At 45.8% G+C, this 23,327-nt stretch overlaps 3 protein-coding genes across 8 annotated transcripts in view; 2 read left to right on the forward strand and 1 right to left on the reverse strand.

Moving 5' to 3' along the window:
• LOC138214280 (potassium voltage-gated channel subfamily KQT member 2-like) overlaps positions 1 to 8,292 on the forward strand; it is an 11,514-nt gene extending 3,222 nt beyond the window's left edge. For 3 of the 5 annotated variants that reach the window (XM_069175753.1, XM_069175762.1, XM_069175772.1), the window contains 13 exons: positions 477 to 587; positions 908 to 1,003; positions 1,646 to 1,740; positions 1,820 to 1,888; positions 2,241 to 2,270; positions 2,449 to 2,528; positions 2,758 to 2,964; positions 4,054 to 4,101; positions 4,489 to 4,597; positions 5,335 to 5,466; positions 5,649 to 5,769; positions 5,842 to 6,017; positions 6,420 to 8,292. In XM_069175753.1, coding sequence (XP_069031854.1) covers positions 477 to 587; positions 908 to 1,003; positions 1,646 to 1,740; positions 1,820 to 1,888; positions 2,241 to 2,270; positions 2,449 to 2,528; positions 2,758 to 2,964; positions 4,054 to 4,101; positions 4,489 to 4,597; positions 5,335 to 5,466; positions 5,649 to 5,769; positions 5,842 to 6,017; positions 6,420 to 7,080 — 1,935 coding nt within the window. In that variant the 3' untranslated portion in view covers positions 7,081 to 8,292. The remainder of the gene's footprint in view (positions 1 to 476; positions 588 to 907; positions 1,004 to 1,645; positions 1,741 to 1,819; positions 1,889 to 2,240; positions 2,271 to 2,448; positions 2,529 to 2,757; positions 2,965 to 4,053; positions 4,102 to 4,488; positions 4,598 to 5,334; positions 5,467 to 5,648; positions 5,770 to 5,841; positions 6,018 to 6,419) is intronic. The other 2 variants (XM_069175781.1, XM_069175787.1) reach the window with 1 other exon arrangement.
• Positions 8,293 to 8,383: 91 nt separating this feature from the next.
• ddx27 (DEAD (Asp-Glu-Ala-Asp) box polypeptide 27) lies at positions 8,384 to 13,880 on the reverse strand. Of its 2 annotated transcripts, none has more exons than XM_069175809.1 (21): positions 13,669 to 13,880; positions 12,993 to 13,142; positions 12,722 to 12,781; positions 12,432 to 12,630; positions 12,192 to 12,244; positions 12,008 to 12,094; positions 11,693 to 11,798; positions 11,421 to 11,594; positions 11,121 to 11,271; positions 10,793 to 10,892; positions 10,575 to 10,716; positions 10,336 to 10,489; positions 10,175 to 10,256; positions 9,796 to 9,973; positions 9,603 to 9,709; positions 9,325 to 9,415; positions 9,155 to 9,249; positions 8,953 to 9,073; positions 8,775 to 8,868; positions 8,618 to 8,698; positions 8,384 to 8,542 (listed from the first exon to the last, which is right to left on the reverse strand). In XM_069175809.1, exons 1-21 carry the CDS (start codon positions 13,750 to 13,752, stop codon positions 8,530 to 8,532), a joined length of 2,322 nt encoding a protein of 773 aa, XP_069031910.1. In that variant the 5' UTR covers positions 13,753 to 13,880; the 3' UTR covers positions 8,384 to 8,529. The 2 variants fall into 2 exon arrangements, with proteins under 2 accessions (XP_069031910.1, XP_069031899.1); XM_069175798.1 differs by having other exon boundaries at positions 8,775 to 8,871.
• Positions 13,881 to 14,497: 617 nt separating this feature from the next.
• pltp (phospholipid transfer protein) lies at positions 14,498 to 22,876 on the forward strand. Its single transcript, XM_069175824.1, has 15 exons — positions 14,498 to 14,597; positions 16,121 to 16,262; positions 16,693 to 16,792; positions 16,901 to 17,029; positions 17,347 to 17,502; positions 17,775 to 17,838; positions 18,193 to 18,348; positions 18,425 to 18,601; positions 18,784 to 18,843; positions 19,737 to 19,901; positions 20,272 to 20,339; positions 21,092 to 21,134; positions 21,284 to 21,347; positions 21,462 to 21,538; positions 21,694 to 22,876. The coding sequence occupies exons 2-15, from the start codon at positions 16,142 to 16,144 to the stop codon at positions 21,784 to 21,786; spliced, it is 1,473 nt and encodes a 490-aa protein (XP_069031925.1). The 5' UTR covers positions 14,498 to 14,597; positions 16,121 to 16,141; the 3' UTR covers positions 21,787 to 22,876.
• Positions 22,877 to 23,327: the final 451 nt, after the last annotated feature.

Below are 23,327 nucleotides of genomic sequence, written 5' to 3' on the forward strand. Positions count from 1 at the left end.
ACTAACACTCAGTAATGACACGCTGATGACAGGTGTCCCAGGTGTGAAAGGTAAAATGATTAGTGAAAAAGGTAACAGGCTGCAACATGAATATAATGTCCGCAGTTGTCATTAAGGTCTCTGCTGAGTCACAGTGAATCTGATTAAGTGTTCTACTCTACAGGTGTAGTACAGGTGTGTACAAGTCTAGTACAGGTGTGTACAGGTGTGTACAAGTGTAGTACTGGTGTAGTACAGGTGTGTACAAGTGTAATACAGGTGTGTACAAGTGTAATACAGGCGTAGTACAGGTGTGTACAAGTGTAATACAGGCGTAGTACAGGTGTGTACAAGTGTAATACAGTTGCAGTACAGTTGTGGCTGTGTCCTCACGTCCTCGAGAGTTTGGAATCATCTGTTGAACGTGACAAGTTTGAAAATGAAACACCTGCGGCCTCCAGCTACGGGATGATCTGATTGGTCTGTCTCTGTGTCAGATCACCTTGACAACCATCGGTTATGGTGACAAGTTCCCCATCACCTGGAACGGACGACTGCTGGCTGCAACCTTCACTCTGATCGGAGTTTCATTCTTCGCCCTGCCGGCTGTGAGTCACTGTAACGTTCACCTGAAGTCACCTGAACTCACCTGAGACACCTTCTTCTTCTCCTCATAACTGTAAACATGTGGAACAAGGAGTCTGAGCTCAGGAGTGATTTAGAAAACTTCTGAGTAAAGAAGGGAGACAAACCTTTATCTTACTGAGGAGGTGGGGTTGACCCTGTTGCTAGGCAACACATCTTCAAAGGCTTGATTGGTTGATCAGAAAAATTAATTCTGTGATGCTGTCACAGCTCACCTGTCCCCCTTTCTCTCTGTCCACCTGTCCCTCTGTCTCTGTCTTTCTGTCCACCTGTCTGTCTTCAGGGCATCCTAGGTTCTGGTTTTGCTCTTAAGGTTCAGGAGCAGCACCGACAGAAACACTTTGAGAAAAGACGAAACCCGGCAGCTGGACTCATTCAGGTGAGCCACTTTACTGTACTCTACTGTACTTTAATATACTCTATTGTACTCTACTGTACTCTACTGTATTTTAATATACTCTATTGTACTCTACTGTACTCTACTGTACTTTAATATACTCTATTATACTCTACTTTACTGTACTTTAATATACTCTACTGTACTTTATTATACTATACTGTACTTTAATATACTCTACTGTACTTTATTATACTCTACTGTACTCTAATATACTCTACTGTACTTTATTACGATATACTGTACTTTATTATACTCTACTGTATTAGAATATACTTTACTGTACTCCACTGTACATTAAAATATTCTACTGTACTCTAATGTACTGTACTCTACTGCACTTTACTGTACTCTACTCTACCTTAATATATTTGACTGTACTCTACTGTACTCTACTTTACTACACACTACTGTACTCTACTCTACTGTACTTTACTTCACTTTATTTTACTGTGCTGTAGATTTTCTCCATTTTTATCAGAAAATATGCAGATGATGTTATTTTCAGACTCAGATGTTTAGATCAGAGAATCAGGATGAACACTTTGAACTCCTGAGTAGAGCTTTTACTTTGAAAATCCTTGGAGTGGGCTCCTTCCTGAAACAGTGCTACTGTGTCTGCAGGCAGCGTGGAGGGTTTACGCCACCAACCTGAGCCGGACCGATCTGACTTCTACCTGGGATTACTACGAGAGGACGGTGTCCGTCCCCATGTACAGGTGAGACTCCACCTGTCCACGCTCTACACGAGTTCCTACAGTGACTGACATCATCACCTGTTCCTCTCCGTGTCTCCAGGTTGATTCCTCCTCTCAACCAGCTGGACCTCCTGAGGAACCTCAAGAACAAATCCGGACTCTCCTTCAGGTCCAAAAACTTCCACACAAGTCACATGACAAACTACAACCACACAACAAAGTACACACAAAGTACACACTTTCTCACTGACCTGGAACATGCCGACCCGATCTGGTAGCATGCTGTGAGGGTCCGGTTCTGTCAGACGCTCAGAGAACGGTCGGTTCTGAGGGTCCGGTTCTGGATCCGCTCAGTAAACACTTTAGTTGTAATGTTTTAAATTAATATCATTTAAAAAAAAAAAAAAAAAAAAAAAGTTAAAGGTAAGTCAAGTTAAAACTTTGTGACGTTTTTCTTCCCTCATTTGGGACATTCATCTGAAACTGCCTGTCTATCTCCGTCTGTCTGTGTCTGTCTGCAGGAAGGACGTCCAGCCTGAACCGTCTCCCAGGTCAGCCATGGTGTCTGTCTTCATGTCCTCATGTCTTCTTGTCTTCATGTCTTTTTGTCCTCATGTCTTCATTTCCTCATGTCTTCATGTCCTTATGGACAAGCAGGAAGCAGACTGAGATGATAAAAGCGGGTCAAAAGTATTGTGATCACTGATGAAGTGTTTGTGTTCCCTGCAGTCAGAAGGTCAGTCTGAAGGAGAGAGTCTTCTCGTCTCCGCGGAGTTCTGGAACCAAAGGCAAAAGTTCTCCTCAGCATGGTGGGTCTCTGTATTGGATTTATCAGGTTATTGTAATAATGTGGATCAGAACCACTGAAAAAACCTGAAGTCTGTCTGTGGTGTCACAAACATGTTGGAGACCCAACAGTCTGCAGGTCCCACTTCTGCAACCAGAACCAGATTATCTCATCCGCAGCCTCCTCCTTTCCTTCCGTCCGTCCATCTGTCCGTCCTCCCTCCCTGTCTCTGTCTCTATTGGTTCCTACAGTTGGTTCTGGTGTAACTCCGGGAGTGGGTCCCAGTCCTGGTGTTGGACTTCTGGGGGGAGTCCAGGCCTTGCGTCGATCCCCCAGCATGGAGCCTAGCCTGGAGGATAGTCCCAGTAAGGTTCCAAAGAGCTGGAGCTTCGGAGAACGCAGTAGAACCAGACAGGCGTTCAGGATCCGAGGAGCTGCCTCACGCCAGAACTCCGAAGGTAAGACTGACCGAGTCTGACCAATCGGAGCGATCCAGGTGTCTGTCCCAGCTCCTCCGATACTGTCTGAGCCTCCGAGGGCACGACGGCATCAGAAACATCAGTGACACACCAACACGTCTCACTTCCATTTTTATTAACATTTCTATTTTGTAGACAGTCGTTACTACGATGACATCAGACACCGATACTGATGAATTTTTATATATATTATATTTTTGAGTTCTCCTGTCAACAGGCCTTACGTATAAACAACTATTTATAAACACCCTTTTATAAACAACCATTGAAAAACAACCTTTTATAAACAACCATCATCACCATCATCACGATCAAGAGGGTCAAAAGTCAAGATGAAATAGTAAGTGTGTGCGTACTGGTCATACGACCAGCTACAGGACATACTCTGTAAGGGCAGCTGCAGTATGACCTGGGTGTTGGACCTGCCTCAGAGTTCAGGAGCTTAAAGTTTTTATGAACAAAAACAATCATTGACAAACAAACACAAAAACAACCATCACTACGCAGACTTCACTGCAGAAACATGAGTGAGGAGAAGAGATAAAGAAAGAAGGAAAGAGGATGAGGAAATGGGTAGCTTGATCAACTCTCATCATCCAACTGGTTGGTGCTGGTTTAAACCGAATCTGACTGGTTTAAATTGGAGCTGACTGGTTAAATTTATTTGAAATAGATGCAGTTTTACCGGTTCTGCAAACTTTGGTGCCAGCATTCAATAACTACAGCTCCCATAATTCTTAGCTGAGGCTGCAGTTTGAAGCCTGATGGAAGGTTGACTGTTGCACAATTAACTTCAATCAATTAACTTGATGAAAGGCTCCAGTTTTTATGCTAGGCTAAGCTAACAGTTTCCCTTGTGTTCCTGAGTTTATGCTAAGCTACTCTAACTGATGGATCTGTGTTACTGTAAACAGACAACAAATGTTTCACCAATGTTGGACTGTTCATTTAAATCAGTGCCAACAATTGTAAAACATTTTCTTTGTTGGTTTTCTTGGCCTCTGTCATGATGATGATGAGTGTGATCTTCCTCTGATGAAGGTGTTTCCTCTCCTCTTCCTCCTGTAGTGCTGATAGAGATGCAGGATGAAGAGTTCAGACAGAAGAACTCCCCAGGTTTGCACACAAACACACACACCAAAATACACACAAACACACACTTCATCAGCTGAGCCAGGTTCAGGTGTCCGGTGTCACATGATGCAGCGTTGATGATGGTCTACCGCTGGTGTTTCAGGTAGGCTTAGGAGGACGACCTGGTCCTCGGGGTAGGGGCGTGACGACCTGGTCCTCGGGGTAGGGGCGGGACGACCTGGTCCTCGGGGTAGGGGCGGGACGACCTGGTCCTCGGGGTAGGGGCGGGACGACCTGGTCCACGGGGTAGGGGCGGGACGACCTGGTCCACGGGGTAGGGGCGTGACGACCTGGTCCTCGGGGTAGGGGCGGGACGACCTGGTCCACGGGGTAGGGGCGGGATGACGCCTTGTTCTTATTGTGTTTCAGAGGCCAGCCTGCCGGGAGAAGACATGGCCGACGACAACAAGAGCTGCCACTGTGAGTTTGTCCCTCAGGATCTGACCCCGGGGTTAAAGGTCACCATCAGAGCCATCTGGTACGAACGGTTTTCATTGGACAATCATTTTATTTATTTGCCTGTCATTCATTGCTTTCCTCACCATTTATTTGCTGTTTGTTACACTGTGAATCATGCTTTTTATTCACATTATTTTTTGTTTTGTTTTTGTTATTTGTGCTCACCCAGGGTCAAAGGTCACCATCAGCTTTTGGGTAAGAGGAGTCAGTTTGACCTCAGTTAATTTCATTTTTTTCTGTTGTGTGTTGCTGACATGTTCCTCTCCCTGTTGTTGGTGTTCGTCCTGCACAGCGCTGCATTCCAGTCCTATTAGTTCAGATCTGGTTCTGCCTCAGAGGTCAGTCCAGCTGTCCGGTTCTGGAATCCCATGGTTCACTATCAGAACCAGATTCAGCAGTAGCTCCAATCCAATCTGTACCACTCCAAAAATACCTGCCACCCTCAGCTGAATGTCCAGAAGTAGTGTTGCTGTCCTCCTGGTCTTAGCCCGGTTTGGTCTCCGCCCCGTAATTCTGTCCTGGTTCTTGACTTGGAGTTCCCGGTGTAGTTCTGCTCCATCTGACTGTCCGGAACTGAAACCTGCTGGTCGGTGGAAACAGTTTTTCAGGTCTTTGCCGGTTTCAGCTGGCCTTCAGCTTAAACAGTTACCCAAACCTCCTCCATAGACCATATCACAAGAGGTTCTGGTCTGACCCGAGGTCTCTCCCAGAGGGTCCACCAGAGTCCATGACAGCTATCTTTGTTTCCTCTCGCAGCATCATGCGCTTCATGGTTTCTAAAAGGAAGTTCAAGGAGAGTCTTCGTCCCTACGACGTCATGGATGTGATCGAACAGTATTCAGCAGGACATCTGGACATGCTCGCCCGTATCAAAAACCTCCAGTGCAGGTAAGACACTTTACCCCTGAACTCTGACCTTTCGCCCCTGAACTCATTTCCCCGGCCAGAATCTTTTACCATCTTACCATCATAAAGACTCAAAGGACTTCAGACCAGAACCACAAAGGTTCTTAGTTCCCGCAGTCAAGTTGTGTGAGGTCATTGAACTCTTGCTGTCTCCTGATTGACAGGGTGGATCAGATAGTTGGCCGAGGAACACCAATTACAGACAAGGACCGCCCCAAAGCTGCCAACGAGGAGCTCCCGGAGGACCCAAGCATGATGGGACGTCTGGGGAAGGTGGAGAAGCAGGTAACAAACAACCAGAGTATCACCTGACAACTTTGAGCAGTGCAGCAACCTGATGGGTTCTCTGTCCCTCAGGTCCTGTCCATGGAGAGGAAATTGGACTTCCTGGTAAACATCTACATCCAGCGAATGGGAATCCCCCAGGCTGAGACCGACGCTTACTTCGGACCCAAGGAGCCGGACCCGGCGCCACCCTACCACAGTCCGGTGGATCAGCTGGAGAAGAACCAGTCCATCTCCAAGATCCTGCAGTGAGTGTCTTCCAGAAATAACCCATTTCACTCTAGAACCAGGACTAGAAGTAGGAGCGGTCCTGGGGCCTGCACCGTGGTCTCTCTGGTTCCGGCCAGCTGTGTCCATCATTACAGCGTAATGTGTCAGGCGACACGCTCTACCCAGAACCCCAGAACAGAAGCTGCAGAAACTCTGCAGGAGTAAGGAGTCTGGCTGTTGATCCCTGAAGTTGCCATGATGATGTACCTGATTACCATGGTGATGTAGCTGGTTACCGCAGTGATCAGTCCCTGTTGAACATGAACTAGCCGAGTGGTACCAGAGAACTGGAGTTAACCCTCTGGTCCGGTTTCTTGGTGCAGACCCCAGAACCGGTTGCTGATAAAATGTAGTTTACATGTTGTTTACACTTTGTGCAGGGTGTTGCCTGACGACAGCGTAGAGAAGACTCTGTTCGTGACGAAGATGGTCCGCTCCAGCAGCTCCACTGGACACAGGAACTACAACGCCCCCGTCTGTCCGCCCTCCACCTCCTGGCAGCCAATCACCTCCCAGCTCCACCAGCAGGCCCCTCACCCTCCTCAACGTACCCACGGTAACACTCCCAGTCCCGTGGGGGATGGGTCCCTGGTTCGACTCCCCCCTCCTCCAGCTGGAGAGAGACATGGCGGGAACCGATCGAACCGGCACAGCACCGGAGACCGAGGGGGGGCGGAGAGACCGGAGCGGGGAGGAGAGGGGGCGAATGGTAGTGGGGGAGGAGGAGCAGGAGGAGGGGAGGGAGCAGGAGCGGAGGAGGTGAAGCCCGACAGTGACACCTCCGTCTCCATCCCGTCGGTGGACCATGAGGAGCTGCAGTGCTCCTTCAGCGGTTTCTCTGTCTCCCAGTCCAGAGAGAACCTGGACTTCCTCAACAACAGCTTCTACTCCTCCTCCAACCTGGGAGAGCGCCACGGCGGAGGGGGCGGAGCCCGCTGTGCCACCGTCCGACCCTACATCGCAGAGGGGGAGTCAGACTCGGACTCGGAGCTCTGTGTCCCTTCGCCTCACTCAGACCGAGCCTGGACGGGAACCAAGTAGAGCCGAAGGTAATCCGAGCAGAACCAGCAGAGTTAAAGAAATCAATGAATGTGAATGAAACTAGAATCAGACTTTAAACACCAGCTGGAGGTTCATAGTGAAGCATCATGGGAACTGGAGGCGCTCAGCAGCCAACGGTTTGACTCGTGTGAACGTTTCAATCTGTACAGCCAATGTTTGTTCTGTCAGCGATTGGTTCACTGCAGAAACACGCTCACGCCTGATTGGTTGCTTGCTTTCATGTACAAGACTTGTAAACACCGTTATCCTGTCACTTAACGTTAGCTCACCGTTATATTCATCCATCGTTTAAAAACACTCGACGTAAGGCACAATTAGAACGACACATCGCCATGCCATCAGACGATGTTGCTGTTTGTAGCCACGACTTCCTGTCCAGCACTCAACTACAGAATGCCCCTGAGTTTTCAGCTGTGATGTCATGTAGGACCAGGTCATCCTGTGCAACTACACAAACACCAGTTTAATCCGTCAATCAACTTTTTATTTGCTTTCCAAACAGACACGACACTCAAAAAAGTGTTGCTTGACAAACAGGCTGCCTAGTTACAGTTGCTGAGCTATGATTGGACAACATATATTTAGGGGAGGGGTTTGAACATCAGTTTAGACTCAGATGGCACTGTAATCAAAGCAGGAAGCGATAATTATGTAACACATGACATTTAAAAACATGGCCATGTAAATATGATGTAATCATCTAAGAGTTTATATGTTCTTCTTTAGCGTGCATTAATATTACAGGAATGCTGATAAAATACTGAATATTTAATGTTTACTCATCAGAACCATTTACACTCCGTCCAGCAGGGGGCAGCCAGGAAACCAAAGTTACACAAACTAACCAAAATAAAAGCCTGTATTACTGCCTGATCTCATCTGGATGAAGAAAAGCTTTAATTGATCAGCTGATCAATCAGCTCTATTCTGATTGGCTGATGAAAGTGACCCGCTGCCCTTTGACCTGCCTTAAACCATTGTTTGAACATAAACTTAATTGACTGTTTACATCCATTGTTTGGGAATCCGGTTTTAGATTTCTGTGTTCTACTTGTTTAAATGTTTGAACGTAACCATGGAAACAAGTTGTTTCAGTTAACGTGTTGGAGTTTGTTTCTGCAGCTGTCACTCAAACTGGATATTTGTACAGAACCGTTTCAATATTCATTAAAACCACAATACCAGAACCTCCTTCAGTCTGTTCTGAAAGTCGTTAAAAGCTTCAGAACGGGACCGGGTCCGTGAGGAGGGGGTCCCACAGAATCGGACCGGGTCCGTGAAGGATCTACAGACTGCAGTTTATTGAAACCCGTTTGATGAGTTTAGTATTGATGTTGTTGATTATAAAGTTTATTATTCTGAATGAAGCAGAAGGATGAAGACGACGTTCAGACGGAAACAGGAGGAACATGGCGGCCATCTTGGCTCTCACTTCTTGAACCTGTTGAACAGAATGCAGGGTCAGCCATCTTGTTTCAGGTCAAAGTGACGTCTCAGGGAGACGACCGAGACTCACCTGGAGCCACCGGGACGCTTCCTGTCCAGACCGGGACGCTTCCTGTCCAGACCAAGACGCTTTCTGTCCGCAAAGGAAGGCCTGTGATGAGAGACACACAATGAGACAGGTGTCCGCAGACAGAGGGACAGACAGACAGGAGGACAGACTGTCTCACCCTCCTCTGTAGTGTTTCAGAGCCTTGCTGCTGGTATTCGTCAGCTCTTTATCAAAAACAGACTTCTTTCCTCCTTTTCCTGGTTTCTGATTGGCTGCTGCACAGAGAGACTTTTATTAGTGTTTGGGTTTCAGTGTTTGTTTGTGTGCGCGTGTTTCTATATGCGTGTGTTTGCGACCTGTGGTCGGCGTCTCCTCGGCGTCCATCACTCTCGCTCTCTTCGGTCGTCTCTCTCTCTTGGCCGCCCGCTCAGCAAACATCTGGGCCTTCAGGATCTCAAACTGAGCGCGCTCCTCAGACTGAGACAGTTCAGGTAGAGTTATGTGATCTTTGATTAAAGCTGATCAGAAACTTATTGATTATTGATTGATGCATTTTACCGTCACTTCTTTCTTCTTCCTGCCGTCATTCAGAAACTTTTCTCTCTTCTTCTTCCCCCTCAGCGCGAGATCGAAGTCCTGCAGAGCCTTCGACACTGAGAGCACGATCAGGGTTCAATACAGAATACTACTGAGTACTACGGAGTAGAAAGGTGTATATTAGTACTCACTGCGGTTCTGTTTCCTTTCTTGTTGAGTCTGAAACCAAACTCTCTGTGATTCACCGGAGGAGCCATCGAGGCGCTTCTGAGCCACACTTAACTGCGCACACACACACACAATTTCTGTACTTTTCTCATCAAAAAGTTAAACGTCAAGAAACTCATTGACATGTTCTAAAAGAGTTACTGTAAATCAAGCAAGTGTTCTATGTTCCGTGTGTACCTTGGCCTGCGAGGTCGCCAGCTTTCATTCTAACTATGTTCTATGTTGTATGTTCCGTGTGTACCTTGGCCTCCGAAGCTGCCAGCTCTCGTTCTTCTCTCTCCAGCTTTATCACTGCTCCGACGTCATTCTCCAGTTTGTTGATCAGATCTCTGAACTTCAAAACGACTTCTGCGGGAACACACACGAACAGTTTGGTTCTCGGAACCGGTTCTGCTCAGTTCTGAAATAACCGGCTGCCCCTCAGGTGTGCGTACCTGGCGGCAGGACTCGAGCCTTTACGCTGTTCTTGGCCGACTTCACCACCTCCTTCAGCGTCTTCCTCTCCGACTCTCCGACCAGAGACACAGAACGGCCAGAACGGCCGGCCCGAGCTGTCCGGCCCACTCGGTGGACGTAATGTCTCACTGTGGACGGCATGGTGAAGTTTATCACCTGAAAGACAGACAGGTGGAGGGGAGACAGACAGGTGGAGGGACTATTAGTTTCAAACCTGAAACTTATTTCCCTACATTTAGAGTAATGTGGGCCGTTGGCGTGGTAACTGTCACTACGGGCAGTAACTACAGGAAGGGCGGTTCTTCCCGGTACTTTCTGGTTCTTCATGGTACTTCTCGGTTCGCCGACAGAACTCACCGTTTTGACTCCGTTGATGTCAAGACCTCGAGCTGCAACATCTGTCGCCACCAAGATATCGATCTGCTCGTCTTTAAAACGCCTGCAGAACCAAAACCAGAACAGGAGGGTCAGAACAGACCTAAAGGTGACAGGTACTGTGAGGTGTTCTGCATGTGTACCTGAGGTTCTCTAGTCTCTGGTTCTGGCTCAGTTCTCCGTGCAGTTCTCCGACCTTCAGCCCCATCAGTCCCAGCAGGATGTGCAATCGGTGAGCCTGTTTCCGGGTCTGAGTGAACACCATGACGTGGTCCTGGAAGGTCCGGGTCAGCAGGGCTGGGAACACACAGAACCAGGGGTCCGCATTATGACCACGGCACCAGGAGTAGAACCAGCAGCAGAACCTCAGTGTTCCCTCTACCTGCCACCACAGCCTCTCGGTCTCCCTCACGGTGCGGTCGGATCCGGACGAACTCCTGCCGCAGGAACGGAGCCACGTCGGTGTTGCTGTTAACGAAGATCCTGATTGGCTGCTTCAACGACACCGCGGCCAGGTCCTTCACCTGCAGACAGGTCACATGACATGGTGATGCAGCTGCAGACAGGTCACATGACCCAGCTGGACAGGTGAGATGTTACCTCCTCTGTCATGGTGGCGGAGAACAGCATCGTCTGTCTGTTGTAGGAACACAACCGGATCACCTCCTTCATCTGTTCTTCAAAGTACTCGTCCAGCATCCTGACAGAACCACACAGTTAGAACTTGGATCAGCAGTTCTAGAAAACGGACCGTTATTGACTTTCAGTCAGAGTTTAGAACATCACAGAACAGAACTGCTCTGGGTCCAGTTCTGGTCTTCCTAGCAAAGGGAGTTCTTCCATCCATCCGAGGTGGACCTGTTGGGTTCCTGTCTGTGATGTTCTAAAGTTCTGCTTTTAGAACTTTATTTATTTATCCAGGTTCTACCTGTCGGCCTCGTCCAGGATGAGGATCTCGATGTGGGTTAGCTCGAAGCTCGGCGTGTTGTGGAGGTGATCGATCAGCCTCCCCGGTGTTGCTATCAGGACGTCTGGCCCCGCCCTCAGCGCCGCCTCCTGAGACTTCAGGTCCAACCCACCTGGAGACGCACAGAGACGGGTCAGTTGAGGACCCATAGTCCAGAAACTAGAGTCCAGAGTCTGCCTGAGTCCAGGTCATTGTGTAACCCTGGAAACAGTCAATAAATGATCAATAAACAGCAAACGATCAGTAAACAAGAAGTCGTACCAACAGCCAGGCAGGTGGTGATGGAGGTGAACTGGGCCAGCTGACGGGCCACAGAGTGAACCTGGATCCCCAACTCTCGAGTAGGAACCAGAACCAAGACACGGGTCACCTGGGACGTCCTGGGTTTATAAACCAAACGCTCCAAGACGGGTAACATGAAGGCCGCCGTCTTCCCTGCAGAGAGGAAAGGGTCCGTTTCATCAGTTGAACCGGTCCCATTTTTGAAGAACCGCTCCCAGTATGAAGAACCGGTCCCGGTGTGCCAGTGTTACCTGTCCCAGTAGCAGCGCAGGCGCACAGGTCCCGACCCAGCAGCCCGACCGGAACACAAGCCTTCTGGATCGGAGTTGGCTGCTTGAAGCCCAGAGCTGTAACGGCCTGCAGGAACCCAACAGGAAGTTACCAACAAAACCAGGTCCCCTTCTGGACCCCCAGACCAGGCAGGGGATCTACATTCACAGGTGCAAGTCAGACCCTGAGTGGACCTGGTACCAGAACACCTGAGGCCAGAGCCTGAAGCTGGTTCATGGACACCAGAGTGAACAGAAGTCCATTCATTTTTCTGACGATTTAAGAGGCGGTCTCACCTTCAGGATGGGTCTGGACAGGTTCATGTCCTCGAAGGTCAGCTGGTCGTCGTACTGAGACGCATCTTCATAGAACGACTCTGGAGCCTGAACACAGAAAAGCCGTCACCATGGTAACACAGAAAAGCCGTCACCATGGTAACCCAGCACATGAACCTGTGACATCACTAGCTCCTTTTCTCACCTCCTCTTCCGCTTTTCTCCTTCTCCCCCGTCGCTCTTTCTCTCTCAGGGTGTCTGATAGGAAACAGGAAGTCAACAACAAAAATGAAGAGTTGTAATGTTTTAGTTTAAAATGGAGTTCTGTTCAGAGCAGCAGTTTGTTTCAGGGGATCCATTTATTCTGAAAACTAACCAGGTTATGACACATTAAACACAAACAACTTCCTGTTAGAATTCAAAATAAAAGCCTCAAATGGCCCACCTGATTTAGTCAGAATCTCCTCATCACTGGAGCCAAATTCCACATCGTCTTCAGCTTCATCCTCCTCCTCCTCATCATCATCTTTATCACACTCATCAGTCTGTCCTGCAGAAGTCTTAACATCTTCATCGTCCTCCTCTTCCTCCACCTGGCTCTGCCCTGAAGAACCTTCAGCAGCGTCGCTCTGAGATGATTTCTCCTGCAGACCAAACCAGACAGGAAGTACAACCGGACCAGACAGGAAGTACAACCGGACCAGACAGGAAGTACAACCGGAACAAAAGACTCACCTCAGCTTTCCTTTTCTTCCTGATTTTCTCTATTTTCTGGTCTAAAGTTGTCACAGTTCTCTGCAAACACAGAACCCAGTTATAGTAGGAACCTACAGAACATGAGAACCTTAAAGAACCAAAACCCTGCGGAGAACGTTAGCGAACCAAAACCTTTGACAACTTTGAGAACGTTCTACTGTTCTCCAGGTTTTGTGGAGATCCCTGACAATTGAAGAGACAAATTGTTTTAGAAAATGCAGTATGTACAGGGTTCTGCTGCAGGTTCTACCTTTTTCTTTAGCTGTTTCAGGACGTCAGCCATCGGCCAGTCTTTGTCCCGGGCCGGTCCGTCTCTCTCTCCGAAGTCAAAGTCACAGTTAAAGTCTCTCGCCCCGTGAATCCCCAACTTTCTCTTCCTGTTCAGGATGATCGTTTCCTCCTGCAACACACACACATAGAATATAAACAAACAAACACACAGAATATAAACAAACACGCACACAGAATATAAACAAACACACAGACAGAATATAAACAAACAAACAAACACAGAATATAAACAAACACAGACAGAATATAAACAAACAAACACACAGAATATAAACAAACAAACAGAATATAAACAAACACACACACACAGAATATAAACACTCAGCTTCAGTAGGAATAGAAATGTAACTAATATGTTTCGTTATTTAACTTGTGTTGTCATTATTACAGTTTTACCATCTATTATTATTGATGGTGTTTATCTGCAGTCTGCAAGCTCCACGCGCCTCTGCTGTGTTTGTTGTCTAAACCTTTATTGACAGTTAAATTGTTTACACTGAGTTTAATCAACAGAACCTTCCCGATCCAACAGCGGAGAATCTGCTGCTTTCACGCCGAGTTCTGGTTCACCTCCAGCGGTCTGGACGGGTCGTCTCTCCGGGCAGAGTTACCGCTGAGAGGCCGTTCTTACTCACCTCCTCGTCGGACCCGGAATCGGGTTCTTCCGGACTCTGGTCCTCGTCCCGGATCGTCCCGATCAGACCCAGCTGTTCCAACATGGCGGACTGCGCTCCGGTACTGGTACACGTGAAGTGGTTTGGATCGGGTCTAAACTGGGTCTAAAGTTCTGAGGCGGTTCTCAGCAGTTGTTTTTTTTGAACACACGCACACACGCGTGTTAGAGCCGGAAGTGAGACACTTGTGTTTCCGGTTCGTTTTGTTTTCAAACGGCGGCGGTATTTTACTGCCACCTGCTGGTGTGGCGCAGTCAGAACGGTTCCACACGGTTCTGTACGGGTCTGTACGGTTCTATCCGAAGCTGCAGAGCTCTGTGTCCTCCTGGACCGGACTGAAGACCAGCAGGTCTACATAAACGAGCCGGGGGTTGGGGGGGGGGGTAGTAATAATAATAATAATAATAATAATCTGCATTCAGAAACATTCCTTTTATTTATTTAATCATTGAACACATTAAAGTGTTTAAAACAAAACTTTATAGAGAAACACAACAACACATACACGAGTTTTGACACTCGTGTATGTGTACGACACACACACCGACACAGGTTTAGAGCACATGTGAGGACTTCCTAGAAGGAGTTCTCAGTGATGATGTCATCAAACAGGAATTAAAGCAAACAGAAAACAGATGATGAGCTCAGACTGTTTGTTCTGTTGGTCAGTGCTCAAACAAACCTGCAGACCGTGCTGAGGGCTGAAAACACCAAAGGGGCGGAGGGGGGGGGGAGGAGGAGGAGTCAGCCCCTCCAGATATAAACGTCCACCGACAGAAAGACAGTCAGTGTGAAGCGACAGAAGAACTGAAAACAGCTAAAAACAGATCTGAGATCCTACTCTTCATCCTCTTCTTCTTTATTGTCTTCATCGTCCAGTCTGCTGAGCTGTGAGTTACATCATCCATTCAGTTCAACTGTTACTGAGACAGACAGACAGACAGACAGATAGTTAGAGAGACAGACAGGTAAACAGTGTCCTCGTGTGAGTCACCTGATGAACTGATGGAGGGTCAGAACCACAGACCAGAACTGTTCTGCAGGTCCAGAGAACTTGTAGAACGGTTCTGGGAGAGCAGCAGTGCATGATGGGAGATCTCCCAGCAGGTTCATGGTCACCTGATCCGGTTCTGTCAGGATGATCCAGTTCCATCAGGATTATCCGGTTCCTCTTTGTCACCAAACTTCGACTCCTTTTCACTTTTAAGTTTTTCAGATTTTCCAGATTTTCTAGATTTCCAGTTATTCCAGATTTCTAGTCTTTCCAGATGTCCAGTCTTGCCAGAGTGACCTCAGGACGTCAGTTTAAACTCAAACAGGAAGTTAATCTGAACTTGACATGAAATAAAGAAAGCAAAATGATTTAGTGAGTCCAGCTTCACTTCCTGTCTGAGTGTTTTAAACAGAGAAACAGAGCCTGCTGGGGGGGGGGGGGGTGGTTACTGTAGTTCAACTGTTTTTATGGATGTCAGACTGAGGAATGTGTTCAGCTGGGAGCTCTGCAGTATGTCTGTCCATCATGACCTCTGACCTGTCCTCTGCAAGACAGCTGGTCCTCGTTCTGAACAGAAAACAGTTGTTGGGTTGTTGGGTCATTGGATTGTTCAGTTGTTGGATTGTTCAGTGTTTGGGTTGTTGAATTGTTGGGTTGTTGGATTGTTGAATTGTTGGGTTGTTGGGTTGTTGGATTGTTGGGTTGTTGAATTGTTGGGTTGTTGGGTTGTTTGATTGTTGGGTTGTTGAATTGTTGGGTTGTTGGATTGTTGGATTGTTGGATTGTTGAATTGTTGGATTGTTGGGTTGTTGGATTGTTGGATTGTTGGGTTGTTGGGTTGTTGGATTGTTGGATTGTTGGGTTGTTGAATTGTTGGGTTGTTGAATTGTTGGGTTGCTGAATTGTTGGGTTGCTGAATTGTTGGGTTGTTGGATTGTTGGGTTGTTGGGTTGTTGGATTGTTGGGTTGTTGGATTGTTGGGTTGTTGAATTGTTGGGTTGTTGAATTGTTGGGTTGCTGGGTTGTTGGGTTGTTGGGTTGTTGGGTTGTTGGATTGTTGGGTTGTTTGGTTGTTGGGTTGTTGAATTGTTGGGTTGTTGAATTGTTGGGTTGCTGGGTTGTTGGGTTGTTGGGTTGTTGGGTTGTTGGATTGTTGGGTTGTTTGGTTGTTGGGTTGTTTGGTTGTTGGGTTTGTCTGTATGATGCTGTGAAGTTCTGCTGTAAGGTCTTTGCTGTGTTAAGTGCCATGAAATAACCTGTGTTGTGATATATAAATAAAATTGAATTTAATCAGCTGAATAGTTTCTGTAACATCTGTCTGATCCAGAACCAGAATCCCTAACGCAACCCGCCAATACAAAGAATCCAGACTCTCGCCAATAGTGTACTTCTAAATTATTATTCTTCGCTCTCTTTCAGGTCACCACGTTGGGGTTCAGGATGACTTCCTGTCTGTTGTCCTTCCTCCTCCTCCTCCTCTCTTCTTTGGGGTCCTCCATCATGGCCGCTGCTGAACCTGCCGGCTGCAAAATCCGTATCACTGACAAAGGACTGGAGATGTGTAAGTACATGTAGTTATAATCCCACATTAAACTCTAATCCAGATGTAATATCTAATCCAGATTAGACTGTAATCCTTCCATTTTCCACCATTTATCCGGACTGCGGCTCAGTCATTGCGCTGGCAGCAGGTTAAACCCAGTTAAACCCTGAAAAATCCAGTCCTACGGTTCTGAGGAGGTCATTTCCAGTCAGTGTGTGATTTGAAACAACACTACTGTGTTAACATTAAAATATTACACAGTAAGAGTCCTAACATGGAAGAGTACTATCTGATAGTGTACTGAGGGAAGGATGCTATTTGGCACATGTGTATCCTCTTCAAAATATAAGGCCTCATTACCAATTAAAAACCCTCTTGCTTGTTTTAGACACTGACTTGCTCCTTTAAAGTACTTTATGTTGTAACTGTGTATGTTTTGTGCTTTCAGTGAAGTCTGAGACTCTGAAGTTTGTTGAAGAGGAGCTCAGTAACATCAGTATGCCAGAGATGAAGGGCAAAGAAGGACGATTTCAATACACCATCACTGAGTATACATACTGTAGTACATTGTATTTGAAATAATACTTTAATAATACTGAATACTTGACATGTGTATTCATGCTCTCTCTCTCACTCTCTCGCTGGTCTGTTGTCAGTGTGAAGATAACAGAGTTGAATTTGACTCATGCTGACCTGAAATTCATCCCTGAAGTTGGTTTGCTGTTCGATGTTCAGAACTCATCAATCTCGCTGAGTTTCAACCGACGGATCCTCTACTGGTTCTTGTTAGTTCTTTATTGAAAACTGATTTAACTCTGATTTGATCATATTTGGGATGTGAGGTTTCCATGTAATACAGAAATGTTTTTGTTTTGCTTATCCATGTGTACATAAAAGCTAGTATCCCAGTTACTGAGTACTCTGTGCTATTATCACCATTAATGCTTCAAACATGAGGGAGTTTAGAATTAGTTAACCCTTAACATGTAGTTCTCAGAGTGACCTGATGGAGGCGGTGTTGTATTTCTCAATGTGACCTGATGGTGGCAATGTTGTGGTTTACAGAGTGACCTGATGGAGGCGGTGTTGTTGTGTGTCTCAGTTTCGACACAGGAAACATCAACGCAGCGGCTGAAGGTGTGAACATCAATACAGCGGTGGACCTGATCAGAGATGAAGAAGGACGACTGAAGATCAATAACATCACCTGTGATGCCAAGATCACCAAAATGAGTGCAAAGTTCAGCGGAACACTCGGGTAAAACCCCAATATGATCATCAATAATGAGTAATCATTTATGTACAATAACCAATAATCTTTATTGATTATTTTTGATAGAGAGAAAAGAACAGTTTATCATGTGAAGGCAATCAGCTGATTATTGAACCTTCTTCAATCATGCTGTATCATTTGGTCTCAAAAATCACTGATCAATAACTTGCCAATAATAATTCCTGTAATTTTTTACCATGTTGTCATGTGACCTCAGTATTGGCCAACCAGGACCTTGTGGACTTTTTTTTTTCCAGGAGAGTTTATGACTTCCTGGCAAGATTTCTGACAACAGGCATGCGTTTCCTCCTCAACCAACAGGTCTGTCACCTGTCTGTCTGACCTGCCTGCCTCCCTCCCTGCCTGTCTGCCTGCCTGCCTGTTTGTCTGTCTGTCTGTATGTCTTTATGTATGTCTGTCTCTCTGACCTGCCTGTCTCTGTGACTTTTCTCTCTCTGACCCATCTCTCTGACCTGTCTGTCTCTCTGACCCGTCTCTCTCTCTGACCTGTCTGTCTCTCTGACCTGTCTCCCTCTCTGATCCGTCTCTCTCTCTGACCCGTCTCTCTCTCTGACCTGTCTGTCTCTCTGACCTATCTCTCTCTCTGACCTGTCTGTCTGTCTGACCTGTCTCCCTCTCTGATCCGTCTCTCTCTCTGACCCATTTCTCTCTCAGATCTGCCCGGCTCTGAATCATGCAGCTCTGGTCCAAGTGAACTCGTTGTTGGAGACGATCCCTGTGAGGACGGAGGTCGATAAATATGTTGGGATTGATTATTCACTGATCACTGATCCGGTGGTGACATCCCGAAGCCTGGACATGCACTTCAGGGTGAGACTCCCACAGAAGCTGCGATACGATCTGCTGACATGTCGACCGGTGTCCACACTGTGTTTTGTGTTTGTAGGGGATGTTCTTCGACCTGTCTCACAACAACGTCACGCTGGACAACCTGGCGGTGGACCCGGTCCTCCCCGAGTATGACCGCATGATCTACCTGGCTCTGTCCGAGTTCTTCTTCGACAGCGGGATGTTCGCTTACTACACCGCCGGCATCTTCCAAATGGACATAGTCAACGAGAAGGTCAACCAGGACAGACGTCCTAAACATGGACAGACATCTAAAACCAGGACATACATCTAAAACCAGGACATACAACCTAAACCGGGATAGATAACCTAAACCAGGACAGACTATGTGTGATCAGAGTGCTCTGATTGAATCTAAACTGTTTCTCTTCCTGTTTGTGTTGTTTTGCCGTTCAGATGCCCAAAGATCTGGAAATGTTGTTGAGGACGACCTACTTTGGAGCCATCATGATGCTGGTGAGGAGAAGCACAGTAGACACAGAGTAGAGACACAATAGAAAAGCAGACCTGATACAGTAGAGAAACCGAATAATGACACACTATGAAGAGAGTAGAGGCACAGTAGAGACACAGTAGAGACACAGCAGAGACACAGTAGAGACAGTAGCGATACAGTAGAGACTCGGTAGAGACACAGTAGAGACAGTAGAGTCTGTAGAGACACATTAGAGATACAGTAGAGATACAGTAGATATACAGTCGAGACTGTAGAGACTGTAGAGATACAGTAGAGACACCTTAACTCATTTGTGACCGGTTCCTCCTTTTATGACCAGTGGTTACTAAAGTAACCCGGGTTCACTGGCTTGCTCTAGGTTCTTGTTGTTTTTGTTGTTGTTGTTTTGTTTACTTGTGGCCCGACTGTTTAATGCTCATCTGACAGATGTTTAATGTCTCTGCTGATGTTTTTAAAAACGCAGAGGACTCTTTTCCTCTAATTGGCCTTTATTTCTCCCCTTGCAGTCTAGTGTTGGTAAATTTTGTGCTTTGAAGGTCTTTTGTAGTTAAATATAACTTTTTACTGTATTTGTTTATTTACTGTGGTTGTTTATTTCTAATATTTTGTTTTTATACAATTCTCCTGTTGTGAAACTCCTTTTGACGAATGTTGTTTTATTATTTAATCCTTAACATGTTTATAATTAACTTTATTTAGACTGTATTTATTGATCAGCGCTGATCAGAAACCAGAGGGAAATAAATGGACCAGTTTATTACATCACTGTATCTGAGACATTTATACGATTGGTTCTGAAAAATACTTGTGTGTCGTACTGTGTATAACTGTATGACTGTAGCACTGTGTAGTACCTGATGTTCTTCACGTTCTCCCTCTGTGTTTTGAGTAGAACCCAGCTCTGGTGGATGCTCCGCTGTCTCTTCAGATCGCTGTCAACGCACCCCCAAAAACCTCCATCAAGACGTCCGGAGCGACGGTCGTCATGACAGCCATCGTTAAGGTGATGGTGCTACCTCCAGGTCTTCCTACGGTCCAGCTCAGCAGCATGACCATGGTACACAACACACACACACACACACACACACACACACACTGTCTGGAACACCTGGTTTTAATGTTACACTGTCAGCAACTATAATTTGAAACAGTCTCACAAACTGCAGGTTAAAATGTTGCAAAGCAGTTCGGTATAGTCGGACAGTACTTTGTGTTCATGCAGTACAGGTGAGAGGAAACCCTGAGGTGTAATTGGCTGACAATTGTTTTAACAACAGAAAATAATGCTGAAGATGTTCCCACCAGTACTGCCCATAAACTGATGCTTTCATTCCAGTTTTAGCTTCAGTTACTGAGACTGTTTTGAACCTTTTCATTTGGGACCAGAATAAAACCCGAGGACTGAACTCCATGCTCTTCTCCTACAGGAAACCAAGTTTAACGCCAAAGTTTCCATACGAGGAAAACGTCTGGCTGTTCACGCCGACCTCCGCAGGTACACGTTTTACTTCTATCTTTGTGACGACTGAAAGTGACACAATGCATTCCCAGGCCCTCAACCCAGAGGGAGACAGAGATGTCCTTACACTGCCAACAGTGTAAAAGTCAGACTACTCTGGTAATGAGTGCTAACTGTGTTCCTGGAAGCTGTCTCATCCCTGAATTAATAAAGAAGGACAACATCATAACATCACGTGTGCTACATTTATAAATTAAAAAAAACAGTAAAAGGAGTGCAGCAGAGAGAGGCGGTAAGTTTCAGGAGGTTGATGACAAGTCTGAGGTGGATGTGTCATACAGTGAAACCATGTGAACTGAACATGAAATTTGTAACAACTCAACTAAAAGACACTTCACCGCACACATTTAAGATGATGTGATTTATGCTCAAAGTTTATGAACTATTAATAAGAGGATGAAAAAGGACCATGCAAGTATTTGTTTGTTTGAGGTTTTTTGGTCTTTTTAATTGTTTTATGTCTCTTTGTGGTGGTTTTGTGTTTCTGTGGGTTGTAATGGATGTGAGATGTTTAAAGGATCTCCCTCAGGTCTAACTGAGTCTTGGCCATCGTGTCCTTTCAGCCTCCTTGATAGACTCCGCCTTCCGAGAAAACCATCATCAGTCTGGTGCCTCTGCTTTGGCTCAAAGTCTTTTAGCGCCTGAACCACAAACTAAGTGGAAGAATGTAAAGTGATTATTTTATTGATGACATCACAATCAGGCTGAAACTCTTTTTTATCTTCCAGGTTTAAAATCTTCTCCAACCAATCAGCTCTGGAGTCTCTGGCAGTAAGTAACTGTCTATTTTTAGGGTAAACAGTCAACATGGATGGAGGTGGAGAACGGACTTTAATCTGACTTCACACAACAAACATTTGCTTGGTGATCTTTACATTCATACTACACACATACACACTAAGATGTGTGCATGTTTGCAGCTGATTCCTCTGCAGGCTCCTCTGAAGACGATGTTACAGATGTCTGTGGTTCCTCTGATCAACAGTAAGAATCTGATTCATCAGCTGTACAACTCAAAACACACCATGAAGCCCCTGTGGTCACAGCAGTGTGTGTCCTCCTGTTTGTGTGTGTGTGTGTGTGTGTGTGTGTGGTCAGACTGGACAAAGAGAGGAGTTCGGATCCCTCTGGCTGATGGGATGGACTTTGTTGAGGATGTGGTTGAATATCACAACGTAAGTGTGTTTTCTCATTGAACATAAACCTGATCGTGTTCATACATGTTGATTAGTTGATTGATTAGTTGATAGATTGACTGTGAGTCCACCATGTGATGTTATGGACTCAGTCAGTGCTGCCCCACCGACAGCAGCTGTGTTGATGATTGCAGGGCTACATCGTGATTGGAGCAAATCTTCACTTCACCAAAGGCCTGAGAGAAATGATGAGCACCGAGACGGAGCCACGCACCAGCACCGTCTGAATGTATATATGGATAATGTACACAGATATACACACTATGTGAATATACACAACATAAACAAAATTTCAGAAAGGACTGACCAAGAACAACAGGATAAAGATTGAAAACATCATTTAGTAAACAGACGTATCCATGACGATACTGTGTCACTGCAACGGTCTTAACTGAAGCTCCACCCCCTCTGAGGGGCGTGGTCCGTCTGTAAAATCAGACAATTAGCAGAGAAGTGACCATAGGTTCACTGAACACTGCAGTGATGTCTGCTGCCGCTTCATCATCAGCTCACCTCAACGCCACAGCAGGAAGGTTAGATATACCAGAACTAACCCAGGACCAAACCAGAACTAAACCAGTGTAAACCAGAACTAAACCCGTGTGAACATGTAGTTCATGTACTTAAATGAGGTCATAACACCTTTCCACCCAAAAAAACCCCAAACATTTCCCCCCTAAAAGAAATGTTTAATTTTATTAACGTGACGTTTTCGAACCCTTTTTGTAACGTCAGTGTTAAAATCCCGAAGCAGCAACGACCGACCGACGCATGAGACGCTGATTGCTGTTTTTTTCATCAGAATGTATTTATATATTTTGTTTATATTTAGATTAGATTAGATTTGATTTGATTTAGACTTTATTAACCCCACAGTGTGGAAATTTGGTCGTGATAGCAGCATAGAAACACAAAAAAGGTGCACACAATAAGAAAAAATTTTACAAATCGGTATAGATAAATAAGATAGATACCAAAAATTAAAATAAATAAAAAATAAGCAATGAATAAACACACACACACACACACACACACACATTATATACACAAAAACTCATACAAATAATTAAATACAGCTTGGATATCTTGATGAATGGAAAAGTGTCAGGTGCTATGAAATGAAATGAACAGTGCAATGTTATTTTTTGATATTTCAATTCAATTCAATTTAATTCACTTTCATTTATATAGCACCAAATCATAACACAGGTTATTTCATCTGTCACTTTGTTTGTTTGCACTGACTTGTTCTGTTTTTCTCAATTTTGTTGTATCCTGTACAATGACAATAAAGAATTGTGATCTTTTGATGTGAAACACCTTGTGATGGGAACAACGGCTGGAACAGGACTGGACCTGGAAGCTAATAGTAAGGCCAGGCTTCTTTCTCAATAGTGCTGTAATGTAGCTGGTGAAGTACCAGCGGGGGGTCAATAGCATGTAGCTGTACAGCGCCTGGTCCATATCCATCTTAAACCAGGTGAAGTTAGAAGCATAGAGCACAGGTGTGCTGCAGAGGAGCGCTTTGACATCATCAAAAGAGGACTGACTTCTCTGACCAGTGGAAAGGCCATTTTTGGGCTAGCGAGGCTTCAGAGAGGTTTTACAGAGAGCTCGATAATATCCAGGCACCCCCAGAAAACACAAGCTCCGGACGTGTGTGAAGAGGTGGGGAATCCAAGATGGCCTGCACGTGGTCAGTAACTTGACGGACATGACGTTGGCCTTGTTATCCTAAGTAACTACTACTTTTACATTTGTTTGTCTC

This window comes from Embiotoca jacksoni, unplaced genomic scaffold (assembly GCF_022577435.1).
Source record: "Embiotoca jacksoni isolate LCO1_2020_lvr unplaced genomic scaffold, fEmbJac1.0.p SCAF_104, whole genome shotgun sequence".
In the NCBI taxonomy this organism is placed as follows: Eukaryota; Metazoa; Chordata; class Actinopteri; family Embiotocidae; genus Embiotoca; species Embiotoca jacksoni.